The sequence below is a fragment of the Alligator mississippiensis genome, chromosome 5 (assembly GCF_030867095.1).
Source record: "Alligator mississippiensis isolate rAllMis1 chromosome 5, rAllMis1, whole genome shotgun sequence".
Lineage (NCBI taxonomy): Eukaryota > Metazoa > Chordata > Crocodylia > Alligatoridae > Alligator > Alligator mississippiensis.
In genome coordinates, this window is record NC_081828.1 from 9,227,894 (window position 1) to 9,250,520 (window position 22,627).

The 22,627-nt window shown below is 47.9% G+C and overlaps 1 protein-coding gene across 1 annotated transcript in view; it reads left to right on the top strand.

Annotated features, from left to right (window-relative positions):
- The first annotated feature begins 241 nt into the window (after positions 1-241).
- The window catches only part of SHISAL2A (shisa like 2A), a 28,739-nt gene continuing 6,353 nt past the window's right edge, over positions 242-22,627 (top strand). The window contains exons 1-3 of the mRNA XM_006265505.4: positions 242-465; positions 14,140-14,279; positions 22,359-22,436. Of these exons, the coding sequence (XP_006265567.1) occupies positions 284-465; positions 14,140-14,279; positions 22,359-22,390 (354 nt within the window). The 5' untranslated portion in view covers positions 242-283 and the 3' untranslated portion in view covers positions 22,391-22,436. The remainder of the gene's footprint in view (positions 466-14,139; positions 14,280-22,358; positions 22,437-22,627) is intronic.

A 22,627-nucleotide genomic window follows, 5' to 3' on the forward strand; every position in this document is an offset into this window, starting at 1 on the left:
AGCCGCAGTGGGGCACGAACCCCGCGCGGGGCCGGCGCACAGCAGAGGGGGGCGCTGCCTCGGGGCAACGCGCTGAACTGCGGGCGCAGCAGCGGCTGCCAGCGGTGCAGCGCCATCCTCGTGGCAGCCGCCCTGCAGGGAGCTAAAGGCAGCGCTGCCCTGCCCTGCCCTGCCCTGCCGCGCGCTTCCCCGCGCGGGCACCCCGCTCCGCCCCGGGCAGGCTCGGAGCCGCCCCCCGCCGGGCGGAGCCGGAGCCGGAGCCGGGCCGGGCCGGGCCGGGAGGATGAGCGCGGAGTGCAGCAGCTACGTGAGCGCGGAGCAGGTGGCGGTGAGCGGGTTCCGCTGCCCGCGGGCGGGCGGCGACGCGGGCGCCGTGTACTGCTGCGGCTTCCAGGACGTGAAGTACTGCTGCGATGACCCGCACGGCTTCTTCCCCTACGAGCACAGCTACATGTGGTGGCTCAGGTAGGGTCCGCGCCCGCTTCCTTCCCCCAGCCCCCGGGTCGCCTGGCTTCCCATCTCTTGGAAAGTTCAGGGTGCCCCCGGTGCCAGCTTGGCACAAGGCGGCCCCAGACTCATGTTTGACCCCGCCGGCTCTGTGCCCCCGTGGGCCGCGCGGCGCTTGGGGGGTGAGGGTCCCTCCGCGACGGCCGCGCAAAAGGGGGCTGGCAGGGGAGCGCAGCGGGAGGGAGCTGGGCAGGGAACGGGCTTTGTTCCAGGGGGAGAAGCTGTGGGAATCCTAGCAGAGACCGATCTTGTTCCTTTGAGAAAAGGAACCTGGTCTTTTGTGCGATAAAAAAAAGCAAAGGGCAGAGGTCTCGGCTGCCCGAATCCCGGGGACTTAAATGGACTTACTCCAGCAGACAGCTTGGCCTTAAATCAGGAGGAAACCCCTGCTCTCCGCTCCTCAGGTAGCGGGCACTATGGCACAGCTGCAGTTTTCCCAGCCGGGAAGGACTGGTTGGGACGCCGGCTGTGCTTTTTAGGATCCGTTCTTTGATTTGCCAGCCGGTCAGTGTTGAGCAAAGGGATGCTATCTCTTAAAAGTATGCCGGCTTGGAGCGGTGGCCAGAAACTGGGGAGCAAAGACGCTGTTTGCAAGAAAACAAAATATTTCAATAAAAGTTGATTCCTCCTTCCAGTCCTTGCCTTTAGACTGCGAGGCGCTGGATACCAGCATTGAAAGAAGAACTGCTGCAGCCAGAGGGGCTGCCTTGAGGACTGCCATGTAACGTGGCCACACTAGAGGTGCACCGATACATCAGTCCCATATCGGATTGGCACCAACATAAGGAAAATTGAGGCTGATGATGTGGCCAATAAATGCTGCATGCACGTGCTCAACCTCAGCACAGCACGCAGATGGCCAGGAGCACAGCCTGGCACCTTGGAGAGGAGCCGCGTCCAACTGGTAAGTCTGTTGTGGGGGAAGAGGTGCGGGGAGGAAAGGGCATGGTGGGGGTGGGGGGCAGATCAAGGCCCCTATGGTAAAGGAGGGAGTGGGGCTGGAGCAGGGACATGGGACAGACCTGTGGCTTGTCCAGGGGGTGCGGGGGGGGGAGGGCAGCTCCCACCATTACACACACCCCGAGAGGGCAGATCTGCACGCAGGGTGAGGGTGGGCTGCTGCTGCAGGCTGGGGCTGGGGCTACGCTGGGTTCCTCCTGGTGGGGGAGCTAGGCGGGCTGTACTTGGGGCGGGTGGCGGCAGTGCTGGGAGGAGGGGTTGGGGGGGCTAGAGCCACCCCAAAATTTGCTGTAGCAACACTCCCAGCACTGCTGCCACCCACCTGAAGCTGAGCCCGACCCAGCCCCCCGCTGGGAAGAGCCCTGTGCAGCCCCGGTCCCAGCCCACAGTGGCAGCCTGGTCCCAGCCCATGCGGAGGTTTGGGGGGCACATGCCCCCCATGCCCTCCCAGGGTGTGCACAGCACTGGGAGCTGCCCCTCCCCCAACCGGACAAGCCACAGCTCCGTCCTGTGCCCTTCCCTGCCCTGCCCCAGCCCCACTCCCTCCTTCAACCCAGGGGCCTTGATCTGCCCCCTCCACGCCTCTTCCCTCCCCCCTTACCCTCCCCCACAACAGATGTACCAGCCAGTGGCCGCGCCCCACGTTGTGGGGCTGCACATTGGCTATCAGAGCAGTATTGGCCAATATGGCTTGTTTAAAAATTGGCATTGGTATCGGCCTAAAAAATCTCTATTGGTGCACCCCTAGGCCACACAGTAAAGCCCTGTGGTGGCTGTGTTCAGGATAGAGGAAAGGGCTATCAGTAATAAAAGTCATGATCCATTTTTCTGGAAAACCACTGGGCATCCAGCAAACTTTACCTGATGTTCTAGGCTTTTAACTGGGCTATTTTTCCAATGATTTTTATTGGCTTTTTTAATATGTAACTTCTTTTTAAAAAATCTGAACTATTGGAAATGCTTTGTTTGCAGCATTGCCATGTTGTGTTCTGAACCAATTAGCTTCACAGCCTCAGCTGGTTAGCTTGGGTCTTTTGTGAGATGGGAGACATCAGGGGGTTCCTTAAATACAGTACCTTGACAGTACTTCAGTCAGGGCTGTTTGGATTCATGCACAGTTAGGAAATAGCTTGACTTTAGCAAGGCTTTTGATACCGTCTCCCACAGCATTCTTGCAAGCAAGCTGAGGAAGAATGGGTTGGATGAATGGGCTGTAAGGTGGATAGAAAGCTGGCTGGGTTGTCGGGCTCAATGGGTAGCAATCAATGGCTCAATGTGTAGCTGGCAGCCAGCATCAAGTGGAGTCCCAGGGGTTGGTCCTGGGGCCAGTTTTGTTCAATATCTTCATTAACGATCTGGAAGATGGCATAGAGTGCAGCCTCAGCAAGTTCGCAAATGACACCGAGCTTGGGGGAGTCGTAGATACACTGGAGGGCTGGGATAGGATTCAGAGTGACCTAGACAAATTGGGGGATTGGGCCAAAATAAATCTCATGAGGTTCAACAAGGACAAGTGCAAAGTCCTGCACTTAGGATGGAGCAATCCCATGCGCCAGTACAGGCTGGGGGCTGACTGGCTGGGCAGCAGCTCTGCAGAAAAGGACCTGGGGGTGATAGTTACAATAAGCTGAATATAAGCAGCAGTGTGCCCTTGTTGCCAAGATGGCTAATGGCATCCTGGGCTGCATGGGTAGGAACGGTGCCAGCTGATCAGGGGAAGTGATTATTCCACTCTAGTTTTCACTGGTGGGGCCACATCTGGAGTACGGTGTCCAGTTTTGGGTCCCCCACTATAGAAGGGATGTGGAAAAGTTGGAGAGAGTCCAGCAGAACAACAAAAATGGTTCAGGGGTTAGGGCACATGACTTATGAGGAGAGGCTTAAGGCACTGGGTTTCTGCAGAAAAGAAGACTGAGAGGGGATTTGAAAGAAGCAGATCCCTTCCTGGTTCAAGTTAAATCACATTCCCCCAGCATCCCAGCATGCTTTGCAGCCCTGAGCTGGGCTATAGTGTCTGCTCCAGACAGCAGGGCTAGCCCCGCCCCTGTGCTCCTGAGCTGGAGCAGTGAGGGCTGGCTCACTGGTCCTTGCCCCCTGGCATATCCTGGCTGGGGTCTGGGGCCAGGGAGGGGGGTTAAACGCACCTTTCCCCAAATACAGAGCTGTCCTGCCCTGCTGGCTTACTTAGTGCTGGCTGTGACTGTGGACTACAAATCCCAGAAGCACCTGGAAGCAGGAAGAGGAAGTGATGAGTAACCCTGCAGAGTCCTGCAGTTGTGATTGTGGATTGCAACTCCCAGAGACCTTGAGGGCAGCAGAAAGAGGAAGGGAACACACAGCCCATGCTGGCCTTGTCTCCAAGAGCTGTGCTCCAGCGCCCCGCAGCTTCTGGCCTGAGCCACTGCAGGCATGTGGCTGCATTTCCTGAACAAAAAATGAATGTCTGTTCATTTGCTTATTGGTTCAATCTTTGCAGCTTGGACTAACCTGCAAAGACTGAATCAATTCAGCCTCCAGCTTTTTGACTGTCTGTACTTACCTCTGGAGACACTGAATGCGCATGCTGCAAGGTGTTCTGGGTTCTCACCCCAGCAACTGCTGCACCGAGCCTATGAACACACACCTCCTGCCCACGTGCGGCATAAAAGCCACAGTATTTCTTCCTCTTGGCACAAATGGGAAGTAAGGAGAACGGTTCTGAGTGAGCACACACTGATTGTGATGCATGCAGCTGCCGCCAGCCCCTTGAACTTTTATTTTGCACTGTTGAAAATATATTTTGAAGTATTTTATTGTTTGCTACCGTTCAATAAAGTCTTCATTCATGAAAAATCATGGTTTATTTACTTGGTCTGACAAAGGAAAGGCTACGTCCCAAATAGTAAATTATGGTTAGCAATTCAGCTAAAATGTGTGTGCAGCCAGGTCAAGAGCAATTAATTCGTAAAACTTGATGCATTAACAGCCCACTATGATGGGCAGTCAGATATGTTCCTGCGACTCCCCGGAGCTGTACAGCCCTTTGATAGACTTTTGTAACTGCCCTTGAGTCTCCCTCTTCAAAGCCGGCAGTTATTCTTTCCTCTCTCTGCTGCTATGAATTATCTTCTCCAGCACTTCAATACAAACACCACCACATGCAGGAACGCTAGAGCAATATTTGACCTGCTGAGGTCCAGCCTCCTCATGAGACATTTCTAGCTTCTGTTAAAATTTACCACGCTCAACAATCATTCTTCCCTTGCTCTGGCAACCCTTCAATCTTCCCTTACTCCCACTGAGCAAGGATTAATGAGCTAGGGGTGCAAGAGGATTGACTTGAGCGTACCAGAATCACTGTTGGCATTGCAAAACCAATGATGTGAATGTGCTGCGCTGGGAACAGTGTCCTTGTTGACAGCTTCTCAACATGGCCTGAATGCCTAAAGATGTGAGTAGCAAGCAGTTTCCTGACAATCAATGTGAAACATCCTCAGCGATCAATCAGCATGCAGATTATGGAGGAAAAGTGCCTGTTTCCGTGTATGCAGTCGGCAGCGAGGAGGGGAAAACAGAACAGCGGCTTGTTGCCCGGCTGCTATTCCACTGAAGTGCTGGCAGCCCGTTGCTTCACATCCCTTTGTTACCCAATGCCCAGTCCTGTGGAGCGGTCATGTTTAATGTCTTTGTCTCCCTGGATAACAACTACACTTGCTCTGCACCTGCTATGAATTTTCCCATTCAAAACTGATTGCCCACTGACTGATAGTAACCTGGGATTGCAAACTTCTTGCATGCCATTGCCACCCATTTCTCCACTGTCCAAGCAAGCTCTGACAACTCCAGGAATACGGCTTTAGGTCACGTTTGCATCATGCTCTGATCGCAACACTCAGTGCTTGTTTTGCAGATCTTAAAACACTGCTTCTTTGTGCAAGAGGGCAGTGGATATCTGCAGCGCCTGGGCTGCACCACCGGTGTCATCCACTTCTTTTTACAGCGGCCTGGCTGGCCACTGTGGTAGTTACTAAACTTCCACAAATACAGAAGAATCAGACAACCTGCCACTAAAATAGATGAGAACGCTACTGATCTGTTCAGCATCTCTGTGCTTTCAGGGCAAGAAGGAGAAATTGAAAACTGGCACAAGAAAGAAAAAAACTATGGGAAGGGACAGAAGGAGTTGCGAATACTTGATCCCAGATATCCACAGTTCTCCGAGAGGAGTGCCGGTGTCCCGACATGCACCACAAAAATGAGCATCCATGACAGTTGTTTGGGAGCCCCTGGGTAGAATAGGCGTACCCACTTGTGAGGACACGTGGCACTAGCAAAGACAGCCAAGCATGCACACGCTAGTGAAATGGCAGTGTCAGGAGGCATACACCAACAAAGTGCTACCAGCAAAGCTTTCCAGCATAGGCATAGCCTAAGTTAAACACCTGCTGTATGCAGACGCATTAGGAACAGGGTAGTTTCGTCTGGATTGTGTTTCACCTGGGTGATATCTATTGTCCTCCATATTTGTTTCATATTCCAGGTGGTTTACAGCTGCTACATAAGGCAGTCTCCTGCTCCATGCTGTTGTGAGCAGGGACTGCTTGCAAGGGCCCAGAGGAAGGGAGGGTCAGAGCTGGGGTGGGATGCAGGAGCTCCCACCTCCTGGCTCGGGGCCCCAAATGTTAGTCTGTGCCTCCTCAGTCACGTCTTGTTCTCCATCCTAGTATCTTCAAGACAATCCTGCTTTTGTGGCTCTGCTCCACAGCTAATTGTGGAGTCTTGGATATCCATCACGAATACTTTGTGCTTTCTCTCGCTCACCTTGTCTTCCAGTTATTTTTATTTCTGCTCGTTCTGCTTTCCTCACCAGTTAATTCTGTTGCTGCTTTATAGCATTTCTGTTCCCATGGATTTTTCTGTTGTTACAGCACAGTTGCTTTCTCTTTGTTTGCTGCACTCTCGCATGCCGTTTCAATCTGGGTTTCCCTTTATCAATTTCTCATCCTTTTATCTATTTCTTATGCTTGCCCTGAACTCTTTCCACTCCGTTTCTTACACACTTATTTTGATCTGTTCTAACTTGATTTTTTATTTCTCCTTTCCCAACAGAGCCAGGCTTTTGTTATAGTGGCTTCCATGTGTGAACATCTGTATGCTCTTAATAAGGCACATGAATCTTTGTGCGTTTGTTTGCCTGGAATCTGAACTGTGGCTGACAAATGGTCGGCACAGCTCAGGTAAAGTGCAAGGTGGCCTTGTAAATCCTCAATCCTTGACTGATTGGCATGGGTTTGGTTCTGTCGCACCATTTAGAGCATACTTAATCAGCTCCAAGTTGTGTCGGCTCCCGCTGGCACAGACAGATTATTAACGCAGCTGGATACAGTTATCCCAACAGTGTATTCTTTGTCCAACCCTTGTTCCAGCAGCATCGAATGGTAGGGGGCTGCTATGAAAGCATCTATGCAGGCTGAATCGCACAAGACTCCCCACATGACAGGCAAATCCATTAAAGGATGTATTTGATAGCCGTGTTGGTCTGAGACAAAAAGAAATGAAAAACCCTAGAACTCTTGGTTTGGAGATGATGCCTTTTATTAGACCAGCTAAGAAATCGCAAAAAAAAAAATCTTTTTCTGCAAGCTTTCTGGCACATGTGCCCTTCCTTAGGCTCAGAGAAAATTAAAGATGGTAAAAAGTCCTCATAGGTAGAAAATAAACTTCATTTTTGCACAGAGGAAGCTGAAGGTGGAAGTCTGTCCCTCTGGGTGCATGAGAGTCTCTTTGCAAGTTGCTCTTTGATGTGCAGATCAGGCAGGAGTCCCTCCCTGGTGGTGCTGGGTGCAGAAAGGCAGGGAGGTATAGATATCTTCCTTGTTCTTTAGCAATGAAGTCTAAAGCCAAAATCAGCTAAAATGCACCATCTTCCATGTGTCAGGGATGTATTTGGTAGCTGTGTTGGTCTGAGACAAAAAGAACTGCAAAACTGTAGACCTCTTGGCTCAGAGATGGGATCACAGGGCTGGAAGGGGCCCCAAAGGATCATCGGGTCCAGCCCCCTGCATGAGCAGGAAAGACATCTGGGGTCAGACAACCCCGGGCAGGTGACCGTCCAGTCTTCTCTTGAAGACCTCTAGGGTAGGTGACTGCACAACCTCTGAGGGGAGCTTCTTCCATAGTCTGGACACCCTAGTTGTGAAGAAGTTTTTTCTGATCTTCCAGGAGTTTGTGGCCATTGTTTCTAGTTTTCCCCCAGGGCGCCCTGGTGAACAGTTGTTCACCGAGCCCCTGATGTACGCCTCTGATATAGCGGTAAGCTGCAATCAGGTTCCTTCTCAGCCTACTTTTCTTTAGGCTGAAGAGTCCGAGATCCCTCGGCCTCTCCTCGTCTGGCTTGCCATGCAAGTCCCTGATCATACGGGTGGCCCTTGTCTGGACCCTCTTGAGCTTTAGCACGTCCTTGTTGAAGTGCGGCGCCCAGAACTGGATGCAATACTCCAGCTGCGGCCGCACCAGTGTTGAGTAAAGCAGGAGAATCACTTCTTTGGATTTACCAGAGATGCATTGATTGATGCATGCCAGAGTTTTATTGGCCCTAGAGGCTACTACATTGCATTGCCGGCTCATATTCAAGCTGGGGTCTATTGTTACCCCCAGATCCCTTTCATTTGAAGAGCCGGCCATGTTAGCGATGCCCAGCCTGTAGGTGTGCTGGGGGCTCTTCCTTCCCAGATGCAGCACTTTGCATTTCTCTACATTGAACCTCATCTGGTTCCCTTCTGCCCCACATGCCAGCCTGTCTAGGCCAGCTTGTATCTGCAGCCTATCTGTGGGTGTGTCTGCACAACCCCACATCTTGGTGTTGTCCGCAGCCTTGGCCAATGGGCTTTTCACCCCCTCATCCAGGTCGTTGATGAAGATGTTGAACAGCACTGGGCCAAGTACCGACCCCTGGGGTATGCCACTGCCCACATCTCACCAGGACGACATCAATCCATTCGTTTGGACTCTCTGCGTCCTACCCCGCAACCAGTTTCGCACCCATAGATGGTACTATTTATTAGACCAGCTAAGAAACTGCAAAAAAAAAATCATCTTTTTATGTAAGTTTTCAGGCACATGCACCCTTCCTCAGGCTCAGGGCAAATTAAAGTTGGTAAAAGTGCCTCCTGACACCATGAGGGAAGGAATCCTGCCTGATCTGCACATCAAAATGCAGCTCACAAAGACACTTGCATGGACCCGGAGGAACAGCTTTCACCTTCAGCTTCCTCTGTGCAAAATGAAGTTTAGTTTCTCCCTATGGGGACTTTTTACCATCTTAAATTGTCCTTGAGCCTGAGGAAGGGTGCATGTGCCCAAAAGCTTGCAGAAAAAGATATTTTTTTTGTGATTTCTTAGTTGGTCTGATAACAGATATCATCGCTAAACCAAGACTTCTAGAGTTTTGCATTTCCAATCCACTAACGGGGCACTTGCACTAGGTTTCTAACTGCCTCTTAAGGAAGTGCCCCGGACAGGCACCAATACTATGATGCTTATACTCTTCTTTCCCTTCAAACTTCTATTGTGACACTTATTTATTGTACAACAGAAAATAAATGCAATTTCTTTTACGTTGGAGCCCATCAGTTATCTCCTGGAATGATCAGAAGGGGGAGCTGAGGTAACAAGACACTAAATTTAACAGTCCAGCATCTTAGATCCACAAACTCCTCAGAAGAGCTTGTAATTTCCATACTCTTTGTTCATACCTCTGCGGGGGGTGGATTAAAGAAACAGCAGTAAAGGGAATGTTACTTAATAAGTTTTTTTTATGGAGGATACAAAAGGCACTGCAGATTCTCAATTTGTAAATATTTATTCTCCTTAATTAACGCGTATGCTCCCAAGACAAAAGATGCTATTCCTGCAGATCGCTAATTTGCATTCCCTAGAATTAGAGTTATGCAGAGTAGAGATGATTGCTCTCATTAAGATTGTTACTCTAAATGTCTTTATCACACTGCTTTCCCACCACGTGTGCCTTGCTTACAGAATAGTCTTGTCGGCTGAAGTGGTCATGCTTCTTCTAAATGAATGTGTTTTGAAAGAACGTGACAAATCCATCCAGCTAGCTTTAGACGCGTCCTAATCTGTTCTGTCCTTATGACTCTTACATCCCTCTTATTTTGTACTTGTTCTGAACTTTTGTCAACAGTTTCCTAAAAATATAATGGCTAGGAAAAGAGGATGTCATTTATAACTTCAAGTGTTTAGCCAGTGCATACTCATGCTGCCATGTATTTTTGTATACATTATAAATTATTGGAAGTAAATTATTTTTGAGGCGAGTTTACAAGTAGGATGTTTTCATAGACACAGAGTTGTTGTTGGGTGGTTATGCAGCTAAGTTTTGTATTCAAGAGAGAAAAAAGTTCTTTTTTGGCCCCTACAGGTGACCAACAGAAGCCTTGGAGCATGGGTGTAACGGATTAAATACAATATATAATGGTGGACCAAGTATTGCAAGTGAATTAAAAGCTCAAGAAGAGAGGAGGGAGGGAAATGTGGGCCAGAAGAGGCTCTCACAACTACCTCTCTTCAACCCTTTGACAGATTGACTGCCACCAGCCTCAGATCAGAAGCTGTCATTCCCGATTTCAAGGCCAGCCCTGGCCCTATCCTGCTGTCCCTTCCATTCACTTGTCAAGCTCCAGTTTGGGTTCCTTGCCCTGTGACTTGGTTTGGGAGGCTGTTCCAGGACTTTGCTTTGGTTAGGGACCTTCTTCTGTGGTCTATATTTATTCCCGACCGTTGGCTGCTGTACTCGTATTATCCTCTAACTATAATAGCACTTCTGCTGCCCTTCTGTTTACCTCCCAGATGTATTTATGGTGAGTTGGCCTCTCCCCTCCCAACCTTTGTTTTGCTGGGCTAACCAAGCCAAACTCTCTTAACCTCCTCTCCCAGGCTAGGTTCTCCGCACCTGTTGCAGCTTAAATTCATCTTCTTAGAGCACAGCTGCCAGAACTGTGTACATGATACTAAATGAAGTCTTACCAGTGCATTGTACAGTGGTATTAATATTTCCCTGATGTTGCTAAAAATACTTTGCCTAATCCTGGAATAACATTTTTACAGCTGCATTGCTCCGGTGGCTCAGGGTCCTCCTCTGATTGGTCAATGCACCTTGTGCAACTTGTCCTATGAGATTTCACAGTCCAAGCCACAAGGTTATCTAATTCTTGGATGATCCTCTCTTAGTATGGGGAGTGCCTACAGATTTCATAAACACGCACCTGGTTTTTGCACCAGTTTCTCTGATGAAACTATTAAACAGGAGCGGTCCCAAGGCCAATCCCGGAGGAATGACCTAGTAATCTTCCTCCACCCTGGTAAATCCTCTTTCACCATAACTCATTGTCATTTTCCCTTTAGCCGTTCCTTATTCATTTTATAATTCCAGTACTAAACCCCTATCACCTCCAGTGTTTAAAAGGCAGGAGTGACGTTGGGAGAACTTTTGACCGAATTCCCTGCCCCAGGAGACCAGTAGGATCTATGAGACATGTTGCAAGACCCATCTTTACACCTGGGCTTTAGGGGAAAGGGTTATTGGGAAGCTATGGGAGGATTCAGCATGCAGATCATAATTGTGATCGGAGCATATTTCTGACTGCTGTTTATAACGTGTTTGCCTGTTACTGCATGTGCTGAGTTTGTCAAAGTGTGTAGAGTTAGGGGAAACTATCTTCAAATAATTGAAATAAATCTGGTAAAATCTATAAGATCTTTTTAAAAAGCTTCAAATGAAAAGCAGATGTGTTTTAAACGTACCCAAATTGCCTGTAGCCCTCAAGAGGCTTGGACGTGTCTCGAAGAATCTGGTTGTGAAGTATCATGGTTAAAAACAGACTCAAATAGGGTTATCCTCTTCACTTCTAACGAGCTCAGAAAGGTGCTGTTCTCTAGATGTCTTCATTTGCTCATGCAGTCCTTGTCATGGTTTCAAGTGGTTCTTCACTTGAGAGACTAACGAGGGTATGGGATAGGTCACGTCTTTCCAAGTGTTATATACTATTCTTTAAACTATCAAGCTTTCCACCTGTGATGGTAAGTACTCTACAGTTCTGCAGCAGAAACCGTCCTTTTCCATTTATAATGCACAGACCAGCTTACACAAGCCATCTCATGGTGGAGCAGATGTACTATCTCAACAAGTGCCTCCTGGACAGCTGAATGGTGGCAGCTACAAGCAAGCTGCAAGTAGGAGATAATAGCTGGATGCATGAATAAATAAGAGTGTGCTATCTGTACAGGCCTGATCTGCTAGTTTTATAAAAGGCTGAGCATGGGGCCTGCCTTTTATTTGAAACTCTTACCCTTGCAAACTCTTATTCCTTCTCTTGGAGAACTAACTCACCAATGGGTTAGTACTGGCAACACAAATAGACGCAGTTTTTCTTGCTTGCTAGCTGGAATGGACTCTGCCATGAGAATAACCTTTCATTTGGTAGCTGTGCGCCTGGATCCCCTACTGATTTCTAGTGATTTGTCCACTTTATAAATACCCCAAATGAATAACCTGAAATAAGATCGGAGCCTTCCTAGACACCCTGATTATAAGGACATGCACGGTGTCCCGTTGCCCCAGTACCAGGCACAGTGGCTCTTACAAACAAAGCAACAAGTCAAAAAATAAAAACCTGAAAGGAAGAGAAAATATATATGTACAAAAATCTTTGGCTCAGGCAGACGACAAATGCCCTTCAAAAGTCTCAGGCAAGAACAGAGCGGTTCTTTCCCAGTAGAAGGGATTTTGTTGATATGGATTATTTTCTTTGGGTACGTAGGTGTGCACAAGTTTGAATTAACTCATGTTTCTGAAACCTCATTAATTGATCTGAGAGATCAGTGAGTCGTGAGAGCTAACAGTCGTGTGGACACTGCTGGCCCGTATACATTCCTGTCTATTGCAATTGTGCGATCTTTATATATTGGCTTTTCACTATCGTAGAACTAGACACGTTGACTATATAGACCGATTCTGAGGTCCAGTGTTTTTACCCTGCTGCGGATCGAGTGGCTCCTACCAGTAGCAGTGCTGAGTATGCATTTGCATCAGCAAGAGCTTGACGTCTCGCAAGTCGTGGTCCCACCGAGACACAGCTTCCTCCTTTCTTTCTTTTCTTCTGTCGCTGTGTCAAAATCACGAGCAAAGGGGGTGGTAACACTAGTATTTGGGGGCTTCACATGTTCTCAAGCTGATATCAGAAGGCTGTGGTGGCATATCCTCGGGATGTCCTCTCTTAGGTTGGGCTGTAGGATAGGGGGCTGGCTAATAGTGACATTAAACTGTCCGAGACGGGACAGTGAACCATAGCATTTGGGCTTTCCAGCATGTCAAGGAAGCTCCATAGGAGGAAAAGCAGAGGAAAGACGTAGAAGGAAGAACCGGGAACCAAGGAACCACTCATTTTTCTTGAGACAGACAATGTATACAAGTATGGAAGTAGAAGGAAGTGATCTCTCACCTTCTGTTAGTTTGCACCATGACGTACTATGCATGGTGGTTTAGTTCCTGCTTCCTCGGTATGTTGTTCCTGGTTGTCCGATGCCTTCACTGCTGTGCATATATGACTAAATCTTTAGGCTCGCATTGCCCCTTTGCAGCAGTGCATCCTGGCAGGTGGTCAGAGATGGAAAAGCACTTCACTGATCTGCCCTTAAAGCACATTGCCTTTATACAGAGGCACCGTAAAAACTGCAGTGCTCCACTCTGCCCCGCCAAGCTAACTAAAAGGGGTTATGCTGATTTAATCTTTATGCAAACCCCTGTTGCTAGCCTGTTCTAGAGACATTTCAGTGCTAGAGAGGGGGAAGCCAGTGACAGATATGCATAGACTGGATCCAATGTGCTCGAACCAAGCTTTAAAGTAAGCATACTTTTTTTTTTACAATGAAAATTAACTTTCAGTCTGAGACACTGAATCAGGGAAGGGAGTTGAGGATGGGGGGAGGCTGCATGGATCGCTAAGCAACCTTCCTGGAGCTCGAGAGCCCTTTTCCAGTGTAACATTTTGGAGCAGCATCTGCTTCATTCCTAGCTCTTCACATGACTGAGTTAGAAAGAACCGGTGAAGGCACCATCTCTAAAGGACAGCACATAGACCTGCGTGCTAGCAGGCCTTTAGTTATGTCTCTGCAATTTTTAAAAAGTTAAGGGTAATATCACTTAAAAACACCACAGTGAAAATATACATGTCCCAGCACAATATACCGTTTGCAAGTATAGCATGCACCCTTCCTACAGGTTTCCAGTGGCTGAGTGATTTGGGAGCGTGCGTGGCACCTAGAGAGACCCTGATCTCACTGGTGGGTGTCACTTCATTGGCTTCAGTGGAGTTACTTCTGATTTATAGCAGTGAGAGCTGAATCAAGACCACCATGCACACATGCCATAATAAAGACTTTAAGAGCCAAACCCTCAAGCTGCTGTTAAATGGTGTAGCTCCCCCGAGGTCAACGACACGCTGTCATTTTACACCCTGGATACTATGGATTTCCCCCCAAATCTGTGCCTATAGTAATATTATATGGTTGCTTCCTCTCTTAAGGGCAAGTGAGCTCCAGATGGCATGTTGGCCATGTATTTCACAGCCATCATAGACCACTTTATGTATTTAATTCCTTTCTTTTATGTCTTCTCAGTGTTGGAGCCCTTGTTGGACTGTCAATAGCAGCAGTGGTCCTGCTTGCTTTTATCATCACAGTGTGCGTTCTCTGTTATTTGTTCATCAGTACAAAGCCACGCAGCAAGCTGGATACTGGTTTAAGCTTACAGACGACAGGTAAGATCAGCTTCATTACGTCGGCATTGACAGATTATCTCCTGTAGAGATAAACAGTCATTCCATCACCGAACTGGCCAAGGCGTTCCTTTCGGAGGGTGGTTATTCATGCTCCTAGATCAAGGGCGGGCAATTATTTTGGGCGGAGGGCTGCTTACTGAGTTTTGGCAAGCCATCAAGGGCCACATGGCAGGCAGCCAGGGGCAGATGAATATTAATTTTCTAATTTTTTAGGGGCCCCACGGGCCGGATAGAATGGGCTGGTGGGCCGCATCCACCCCACAGGCCACATTTTGCCCATCCCTGTCCTAGATGAAGTCGCACGACTCTGGTGGTATCCCATTTTTGAATGAGATTTACATCAAAACTCAACATCACCTCTTTTGTCCTTAATGAAGGAGTCATAACATGAATGGTTTGAGATTGTAGAACAACAGATGGGTACAACAGATAAATCCTCGTTGCAGAAAGAGGCCTCGTGTGTTTAGAAGTGAGGCAGGATTTGATCAGGATTTTCTGGGCATGTCAATAGAGATGTAAAGCCTTTACATGAGTAGCAGAAGTCTTGAGAGAGGATATACATGCAGCTCCCAGTGAAAACCCCAGGTGATCATAGGTTTTCCCTGTGATATGTGTCTTCAAGTATCTCTTCTTTGAGGCGTGGGGGTTATTGCTGCGCTTCTGGCAGCTCCCTGCCGCCGTGCACAAATTGTGTGTCACAACCCAGCAGAACGAGCTGTTTGCACGGCCTTTCTCAACCCGTGGGTCGCAACCCAAAAGTGGGTTGCGGGAATGTATCGAAGGGTTGCGAACAAACTTTAAAAATGAATCAAAACACTTTAAAAAGGGATTCTTCTTTAAAGGGGAAAAATGTGGGAACCTGGGTTTTCCCACAGAGCTCCAGTCTGTAAGGGCTGCCCCCCACACCCCATACACTGCAGGTGCCGGGCCGGGGACAGTGGGTCGGGAGCGAAGGGCACCAGCAGGGCCAGGGCGCTGTTTTCTATTTAAACTATTTCCTGGGCCAGGACTGGCCATTGATGCTTACACAAGGGTCCTGTACAAAAAAGGTTGAGAAGCGCTGGTTTAGCAGCCCACCGCTGGAAGAGCGCACCCCCCCGGCACTGTAACACTTTCACGTGTATTTGTGCGAAAGGAATCTGTGCCTGCAGGCAGGTGCCGTCGTCAAAGAGCTGAGCTTAAACAAGCAGCTCTTATTGATTTTACTAAAGAAGACTCCCTTGGCAGCCCATTGCAATAGGGATTTTATAGGTGTTATCAGAGTGTCGGTACACATGTACACGAGCCAGAACAACGCAGAATTGGACCAGCCAGCAAAGATCACCCTTGCCTGTCTCTAAAGAGAGGCAAGAGGCATCTCTTTCTTCAGGACTTCCCAAATGTTGAAACCTAATTTTTGTACCTGCTCAGTAATGCTTTTCCCAAAACAGGAATATGGTGTTTGGTCTCTTGCAAGGAGGTTTTGAGTGTATTTACCTGCGCTTTGTAAATGGAACTGGTTGAAAAAATAGAAAACATTTCATGAAAAATATAACAGGTTTTTTTGGGAAGATCTGCAAGTTCTCATATCAAAATGTTTGACTGGATGTGCTTGGGAGGCCCACAGTACCATGGCGAAAGGATCAATTCCTGCAGTGACCTATTAGCAAATATCAGACTAACCACATCAAAAATGTTACGTGAACTCGTGTCCTGTTTCCTACCAACATACACGCCCGTGATTTCTGTTTTAGACCAGCATTTGCTCCCTGATTTCGTACTCCAGAGAGCATGCCTGTATTCCTGAAACAGTTTACAGATTAGTTGGGATCTGCAAAAACCCTCCTTGGGCATGTGGGACGAAGAAGGGGACAGAGGGGACAGTCACGTATTCAGTCACTTGTTCCTAACCTGCAAATTGAAACGTTGACATCTACCTGATGGAGTGAGAAAGCTGAAATAAAGCTTTAGGTGGGCTGCCCAAAGCTGCCCAGACAAGTGTTTGAGGAGAATATAAATGTACCTTGGGAACTTTTACAACATGGCTATAACCCGCATGGCGTTTCTGTACCGGCTGTATTTCATATTGCTTCCAGGTTGTGTTGTTTTGTACTTAGATGGGTTTTATTTTTTTGTCTTTTCTCCCTTTCTGTTTTTGCCTTGCTGCTCTTATTTCGGATCTGAGGCTGCTCCGAGTGGCGGTTATTCCACATTTCTATACTGATAACTTTACAGTCTGGTAAAATGGCCTTTTAGAAATCCAAAGCCAACTTCGTGGCTAGGGAGGAGAGATGTTTGAAAAAGTTGAGACATTTCATTCACAAGCTAGAAAGCTTCCCTCCAGCGTATCTGGGCTTCTCTGGGCCTGAAGCCAAGCAAGATCAGCCTCTGACAAGATTGCTAGGTAGCTTGTCTCGGATGAAAGGAGCAGTAAGGACAGCCTCTCTCCCGGGATCTCAACTCTTCCCATCCTTATCACAACAAAATCAGATCCATGGAATAAAAAACCCAACTGACTTTGAGAAACTACAGGTGAGTTTGAGGTTCAGATCACACTGAGTTTTAGTTATGAACTCAGCTCATTTCCATTTTTCCTGAGCTCCTTCAGTCATGCTTTCATATATCTGCATCACCCACGGGGTGTGAGCAGCGCTCTTGTTTCTGCAGTTTGTAGAAAAATGCTAGCTTATAAAAAGGACTATTTTTTCTTCCTGTACATTCAGGAGGTATGGGCCCAGTCACACTTTCAGATTTCAGTAGACAAGCAGTTATTTATTGTATGTCTCTGCTGCTGCGTTAGCTAAGAAGCTTGTCATTCTTCTGTGAACTCGCTGACGGTCCCTTGGAAAATAAAATGTGGGAATTGCTGAATCGTTACAAAAATCATTCCAAGATCGGTTGTCAATCGGACGACAAACAGAAAAACCTTGTAAATACGGCCCATAATCAACTACCGAGCTCTGCAGAGAGCTAGGGCAGCTGGAATCTGCCCCTTTATTTAACATTGAATGAGTGGCTTAGCCTATTTAAGTACAGATACTAAATAAAGTTCCCCAGGATTATCAAGTGCTGTTAAATGCAAAAAAGAGTTAGTGCATTAATCCACGATCAAGATTTTAGGGCACCCAGCCCAATTCCACTCTCCCGTAGGCTGATGTCAGTCCGGAGGGATTACTTTGGAGTTAGTGGAGTCATAGTGATGGAAACGATCTCTGAATGGTATTGCTGCGCTCTTGCCTCCAGACCGCTCTGAATGAGGCATCGTGCAAACACAAAGCAGAGGGACAGCTCCTGGCCCAGAGCGCTTTCTCCCCACAGATCTGAATCCGGTCCAGGATTTATGAAAAAACAGCAACTTTTGCTCTCTATTTCCCTATCACTGCTTTTTCTTTTGCAGCCTACAGTTCTGGATCTTAGTTTCCTATTTGCCCGGCGTTCATACTCTGCTTCAAATACTGACATGACCTTCTGGGTCATCCTCATCAAGTCCAGCCCACTGCGACAGCAGCCAATCACCTAATAAATATTTGGCCAAAAGAGCCTATGGGAACATCTGCACCGGACCCTCCCTTTGGATCCCAAGGATTCAGCCCATGAGTTAATCCTCTGTCTTAGCGACTTTAGAGGCTCCATTCCCAGTGTCTGAGTGCCCTGCAGCCTTTCCTCACAATTCTCCTCGAGGTAGGGAAGTGCTAGCCGTGTCCATTTTACAGATGGGGAGCTATGGCCCTGAAGGAAGGCCATATTTTAGAAAAATATGAATGTACCTAAGGATACAGATGGGCATCTCCTGGGAGTTTAAAAGCACCGATGCCTGAAGAAGGGCGATTGCACCTGAAAGCTTGCAAAGAACTTTCTTCCAACTACTCGATAAAATAAAAGATATCACATCTACCTAAAGACCTTGCCTGCCTATGTCCTTAGACCAACACAGCTACAACCAACAACCCTAAAAGCACCTAGAGCACCCAGTTCCCATTGATTTCAATACCTTTATATGTTTGGCCCTATGACACTTCCTAACTAGAAGCCTGTTACACACCGGGAAATTGTACCCTGTGCTCCCAAGTCCCAGGCCAGTGGCCCTGGATCTTCCTTTCTTTTCAAGTAGTCCGGCTGACTCTTTGGTCTGAGCAATAATACCTCTGTGAGAAGCTGTGCCTCTCTCTGCTGTTATGTATGGCTTCATTTCCCCTTGCCTGTGTCCTTGTCTTCCTTGTCCATAGAGCAGCTTAGCCCTGCAGCCAAAGAGGTCTTCTTCTCCCTGGGCAAAAGAAGGACCCAAACCTTTCCAACCCAGAGAGTTACTCTGAACAGTCTCTTAGCCCCAGCAGGGGATACTTGAAGGGAATTCAGTTGCATGCTATGTTGCCTTTGAAACCCTGAACTACCCCCATGCACAATTAGCCCAAATTAGCGATGCACAATTAACACAAATGCAGACCTGGGGAGTCAGCAGACCCTGTGTGTGCAACGATGGCGGGATGGCAAGTGCTGCAGCAGCGGAGGGGGAAGGATGCTAAGCAGCTTGAGCAAGCAATGGGCAGGGAGGAGAGGCACCAGGCAGGTGGATGGGCAGGAAGAAGGGGTATGGTGCAGCGCGGCTGCTGTGCTGCCCTGTAGGAAGGTGCAGGATAAGCTTCCTGCTCCTGGTCAGCGGGTGGGGAAAGGGATAGGGAGCATGGTTGTCCTCCCCCATGCCTAGCACTACAGGTGCAATAGTGACTGGTGTCACAGTGTGAAAGAGTACCTAGTGGGCCCTTTTCCTCTCTATCCTTTGTGTCCCTCCATATGCCTAACCACAGTCTGGCCCTTGACACTAAATAGCTCTGTTACACGGTGAGGCCTTTTCTTTCTGCCCGTGGGAGCTGGGGCATTGCTCTCGGTCCATCCCATCCCATTGCAAAGCAGTTATGGTGCATTACATTTTCCAGTGGGAGCCAACACTGTCTTTTAAAACAGCCACCTTCAGACAGGGACCTCTGTGATGGAGCCTGGAGGGAATTGCAGCATTATAAATCACTGGGAAGGCCTGGAGAAGAAGGATATTTAGGACCATTGAGCTGTTTGTTGCTCTTACAAAGCAATGTGATGGACTAAATAAGGAAGACTTCATCATTTCATTTCATAAGGAAAAGCTCACCTTGAAAAACAGCCCACTGACTTCCTTGCCCTCCTTTTATAAAGACTCTTTATAGACCATTATAGAGATATGCCGAGCATTCAACTACTAGTAATTAAAAAACACCCAAACACTCACACTTTCTTTTTATCAGCACAGTGGAACTAGCTGGATTCATTCAGGTCCAGAACAAGTTGTTCCCAGAATTCAGGAAACTCTTCTTATTGGCTTTTGAACTAATCTCTGATAACACTACCTGTTATTAAGGTTGCTTGACACTTTCAATTATAAGACCCTCTTTTCAGCTGCTTGTAACTGCCATATTTTCACTGTCTCTGCTGAAGTTTTCCAGACTGGGTGCCTTCTTCAACAGCCTTCCTGTTTTTATTAGGAAAAGGTCAGCTAAAACAGTTCACCCCTTTCCAAAAATGAGGCTAATAGAAAAATAACTTGTTTTGCCCATGTTAAAAAAATCTCACCAGTCACTTCTTTGGGAAACTCTAGTGTCTCCCTCAGCCTGGAGCCAGGACTTGAAAGCTGGCAGTGGGGTGTCAGAGGAATCTGGGATTGTGCTTTACAATCCATGTGAAAAGTGACTGCAATGTTGCCACGTTTATATACCTATTGCAAGATTGCATTTTACACATGTTCTGTAACGATGTCGATCATAGCAGCTACGTTCCCCAAGGTTTCCATCAGCATTGAATGAGCTCCTGTCCAGCCGACCCCCATCCCCGTAAAGGTACCTGTAGGCAGCTCTGGGCTGTCGTGGGTCAGGTCCCTGGGACAGAGGGCAGGGGAAGCCCATCACTGCGCCAGGTCAGAAATATTGTTGTTGTTGGAAACTATCCGTTGGTTGAAACCAAAATGTTCCTTGGGGAGGAACGATTTCAATACAAGTCTTGGTTCAAAATATTTTGGAAAAAAAGTTTCCAAATTGTCCAAATGGCCCATTCCCACCTGTTCAAAATAAAACACGGCTTTTCAGTTAAAAACAACTTCTTTTGAAATGTAAGTTAATTATAATAGGAGAAGAAGTGAACATTGAAATAGGGGGTTCCAAAAACAGCAGGAAATTGTGACTTTAACCCAAATTGATTTTTCCCCCAAATTGTTGGTTCATGAAAAATTTAGAGATTTCAGTTTTCCATTTTTTATTTCAGACAAAGATTTGACACCTCAAATATTTTCCCAAGCTGGGAAAAGCATTTTCTGCCCTGTGCTACTTGTCTCTTCTGTGCTTTTAATGGTTCCCCTGCAAGCCCAGGCACGATGCTAACTGGTTTGAACGAAGGGGGGTGATTCTCAGCCTTGCAGGGCAGGGAGGGTAGATGATGATGGGGAACAAAGAGTCTTTGTGGGAAACTGGAACTGGAAGCTGGCAAGGGTAAGACTGAGAATTGTGAACTGGCTAAGGAGGGACTGGGACAGGCTGCGTATACAGGTCAGGGACCAGGACCAACTAGGTGGGAAAGAGATGCCAGTTGAATGAAAACCCAGGGGAAAGCTCTGGGCAAAGAGTGTATGAGAACTAGACAGCAGGGAAATGGGGCTGATAGGGGTGGGGAGACATATCCTGCAAGGAGCCACAGCATGGGGCGAGGACTTGGATGGGCCAAGACACTGGCTCAGTGTCAGTCGTGGGCAGCACGGAGAAGGCTGGCACTCGGATTTATACAGCAAGGAGACTGGGACTGGGATGAGACGTCTGAGAGGTGGAAAGTAGGACTGGCTAGGAACGATGGTGGGATCGGGAGGAAGAGTCTGGGGCAGCACAGAGAGAGGTCGGGGACACAGCGTAGAAGGATGTCTGGCCTGGTTTCGGATCTGAAGAGTCAGGGTCTAGCAGAGCACGATCCCCTTCAGAGTCCTGAGTATCACTGCTGCTCTGTTGTCAGCAAATATCTGTGAAACCTTTGGCAAAGTGCATGCCTCACTTTTTTCCAATTCTGGCCCATGGAGAGGAGGACATCCAGCTACAGCCGCTGGTTACTCAGGGACTTCAAGTGCTCTCAGTCTGTGCTGTGGCCCTAAAGGCTCAAACTGTGCCGATGATCTACGTGGATGTCAGCATGGTGGCACTGGATAGACCTGCTTTCAATTTTTGTCCTTAAACCCATGCCACTGTACACCCAGCAGCAACATTAAAATAATATTATTAGGCTTGTGAAGACGGGCACTTGGCATTTAAGAAATGCGAGAATTCAAGTTTCCTTTGCAGCCAAATAGGTGCTTAACGGCCATCTTTATCTTTGAAAATCTTCCCTTAAATCTGTTTGCAAAATGGGGTTATAGCTCCCTGCTTTCCTGTGGGATTGTGAAGCTTTCATTATGAGGCATGCTGAGATTGCAGGGTGGACAGTACTTTGGAAGTGCTAATTAATATTATAACTTTCCCTACTGATCCTCCCAATCCACTTTTGCATCGGAAAAGCAAGAAGGATCTACCGGGTCCTTTAGGTAACTGTTCTCCAGTTTAATGGATCTTGCTGTTAACAAAACTAAGACTAAATTTGTCTTTGGATATCATGCTGTACTCTGAACCACCCTAAATAACTCCTCTCCATCCTGGTGTTTATACCCTTGTAGCATCTGTTACCCAGTCATTACACTGCAGGGGTGGGCCAAATGCAGCCCGGGGGCCGAATGCCATTCTGTCCAGTCCGCAGGGCCCCTAAAAAATGCAGAAAATTAATATTTATCAGCCCCTGGCTGCCTGCCATGCTTGCCAAAACTCAGTAAGCAGCCGTCCGCCAGAAATAATTGCCCACCCCTGCATTACAGGGTTATACAGATTAGAGAGGAAAAGACCTGCCCCCTAAGCCAGCCAGCCCATTTCCCCCATAGCTGGAGGCTGGTTCCCTGCAGTGGGCTGGGGGGTAAGCCCCAGGTGTTGCTTTCTTGTAACAGAGATGTATGCTGCATTTGTTTGACCGTGCACTGTTTTTGTCTTTTAGACAGTGAGACTAGAGGGAGTTCTCTATGTTAAAACCGGAGGCACTGGACTGGATGCCACCCAAGCTGTCATGAAATAGGTACGGTGACATTTCCGTCCATCCTATCCCCTCTCCCAACATCCTGCACCCTTGGGTCTCTGGAGAGCAGATCAGAGGAGCAGAGTCATTTTTCAAAATGAAGGATTTTGAAGGATGGCAAAATCGAAACGGGATGATGGATTTAGGCACCGGTGACCCCTGTGTCAGTGGCTCTGTTTGATTCAGCCAGG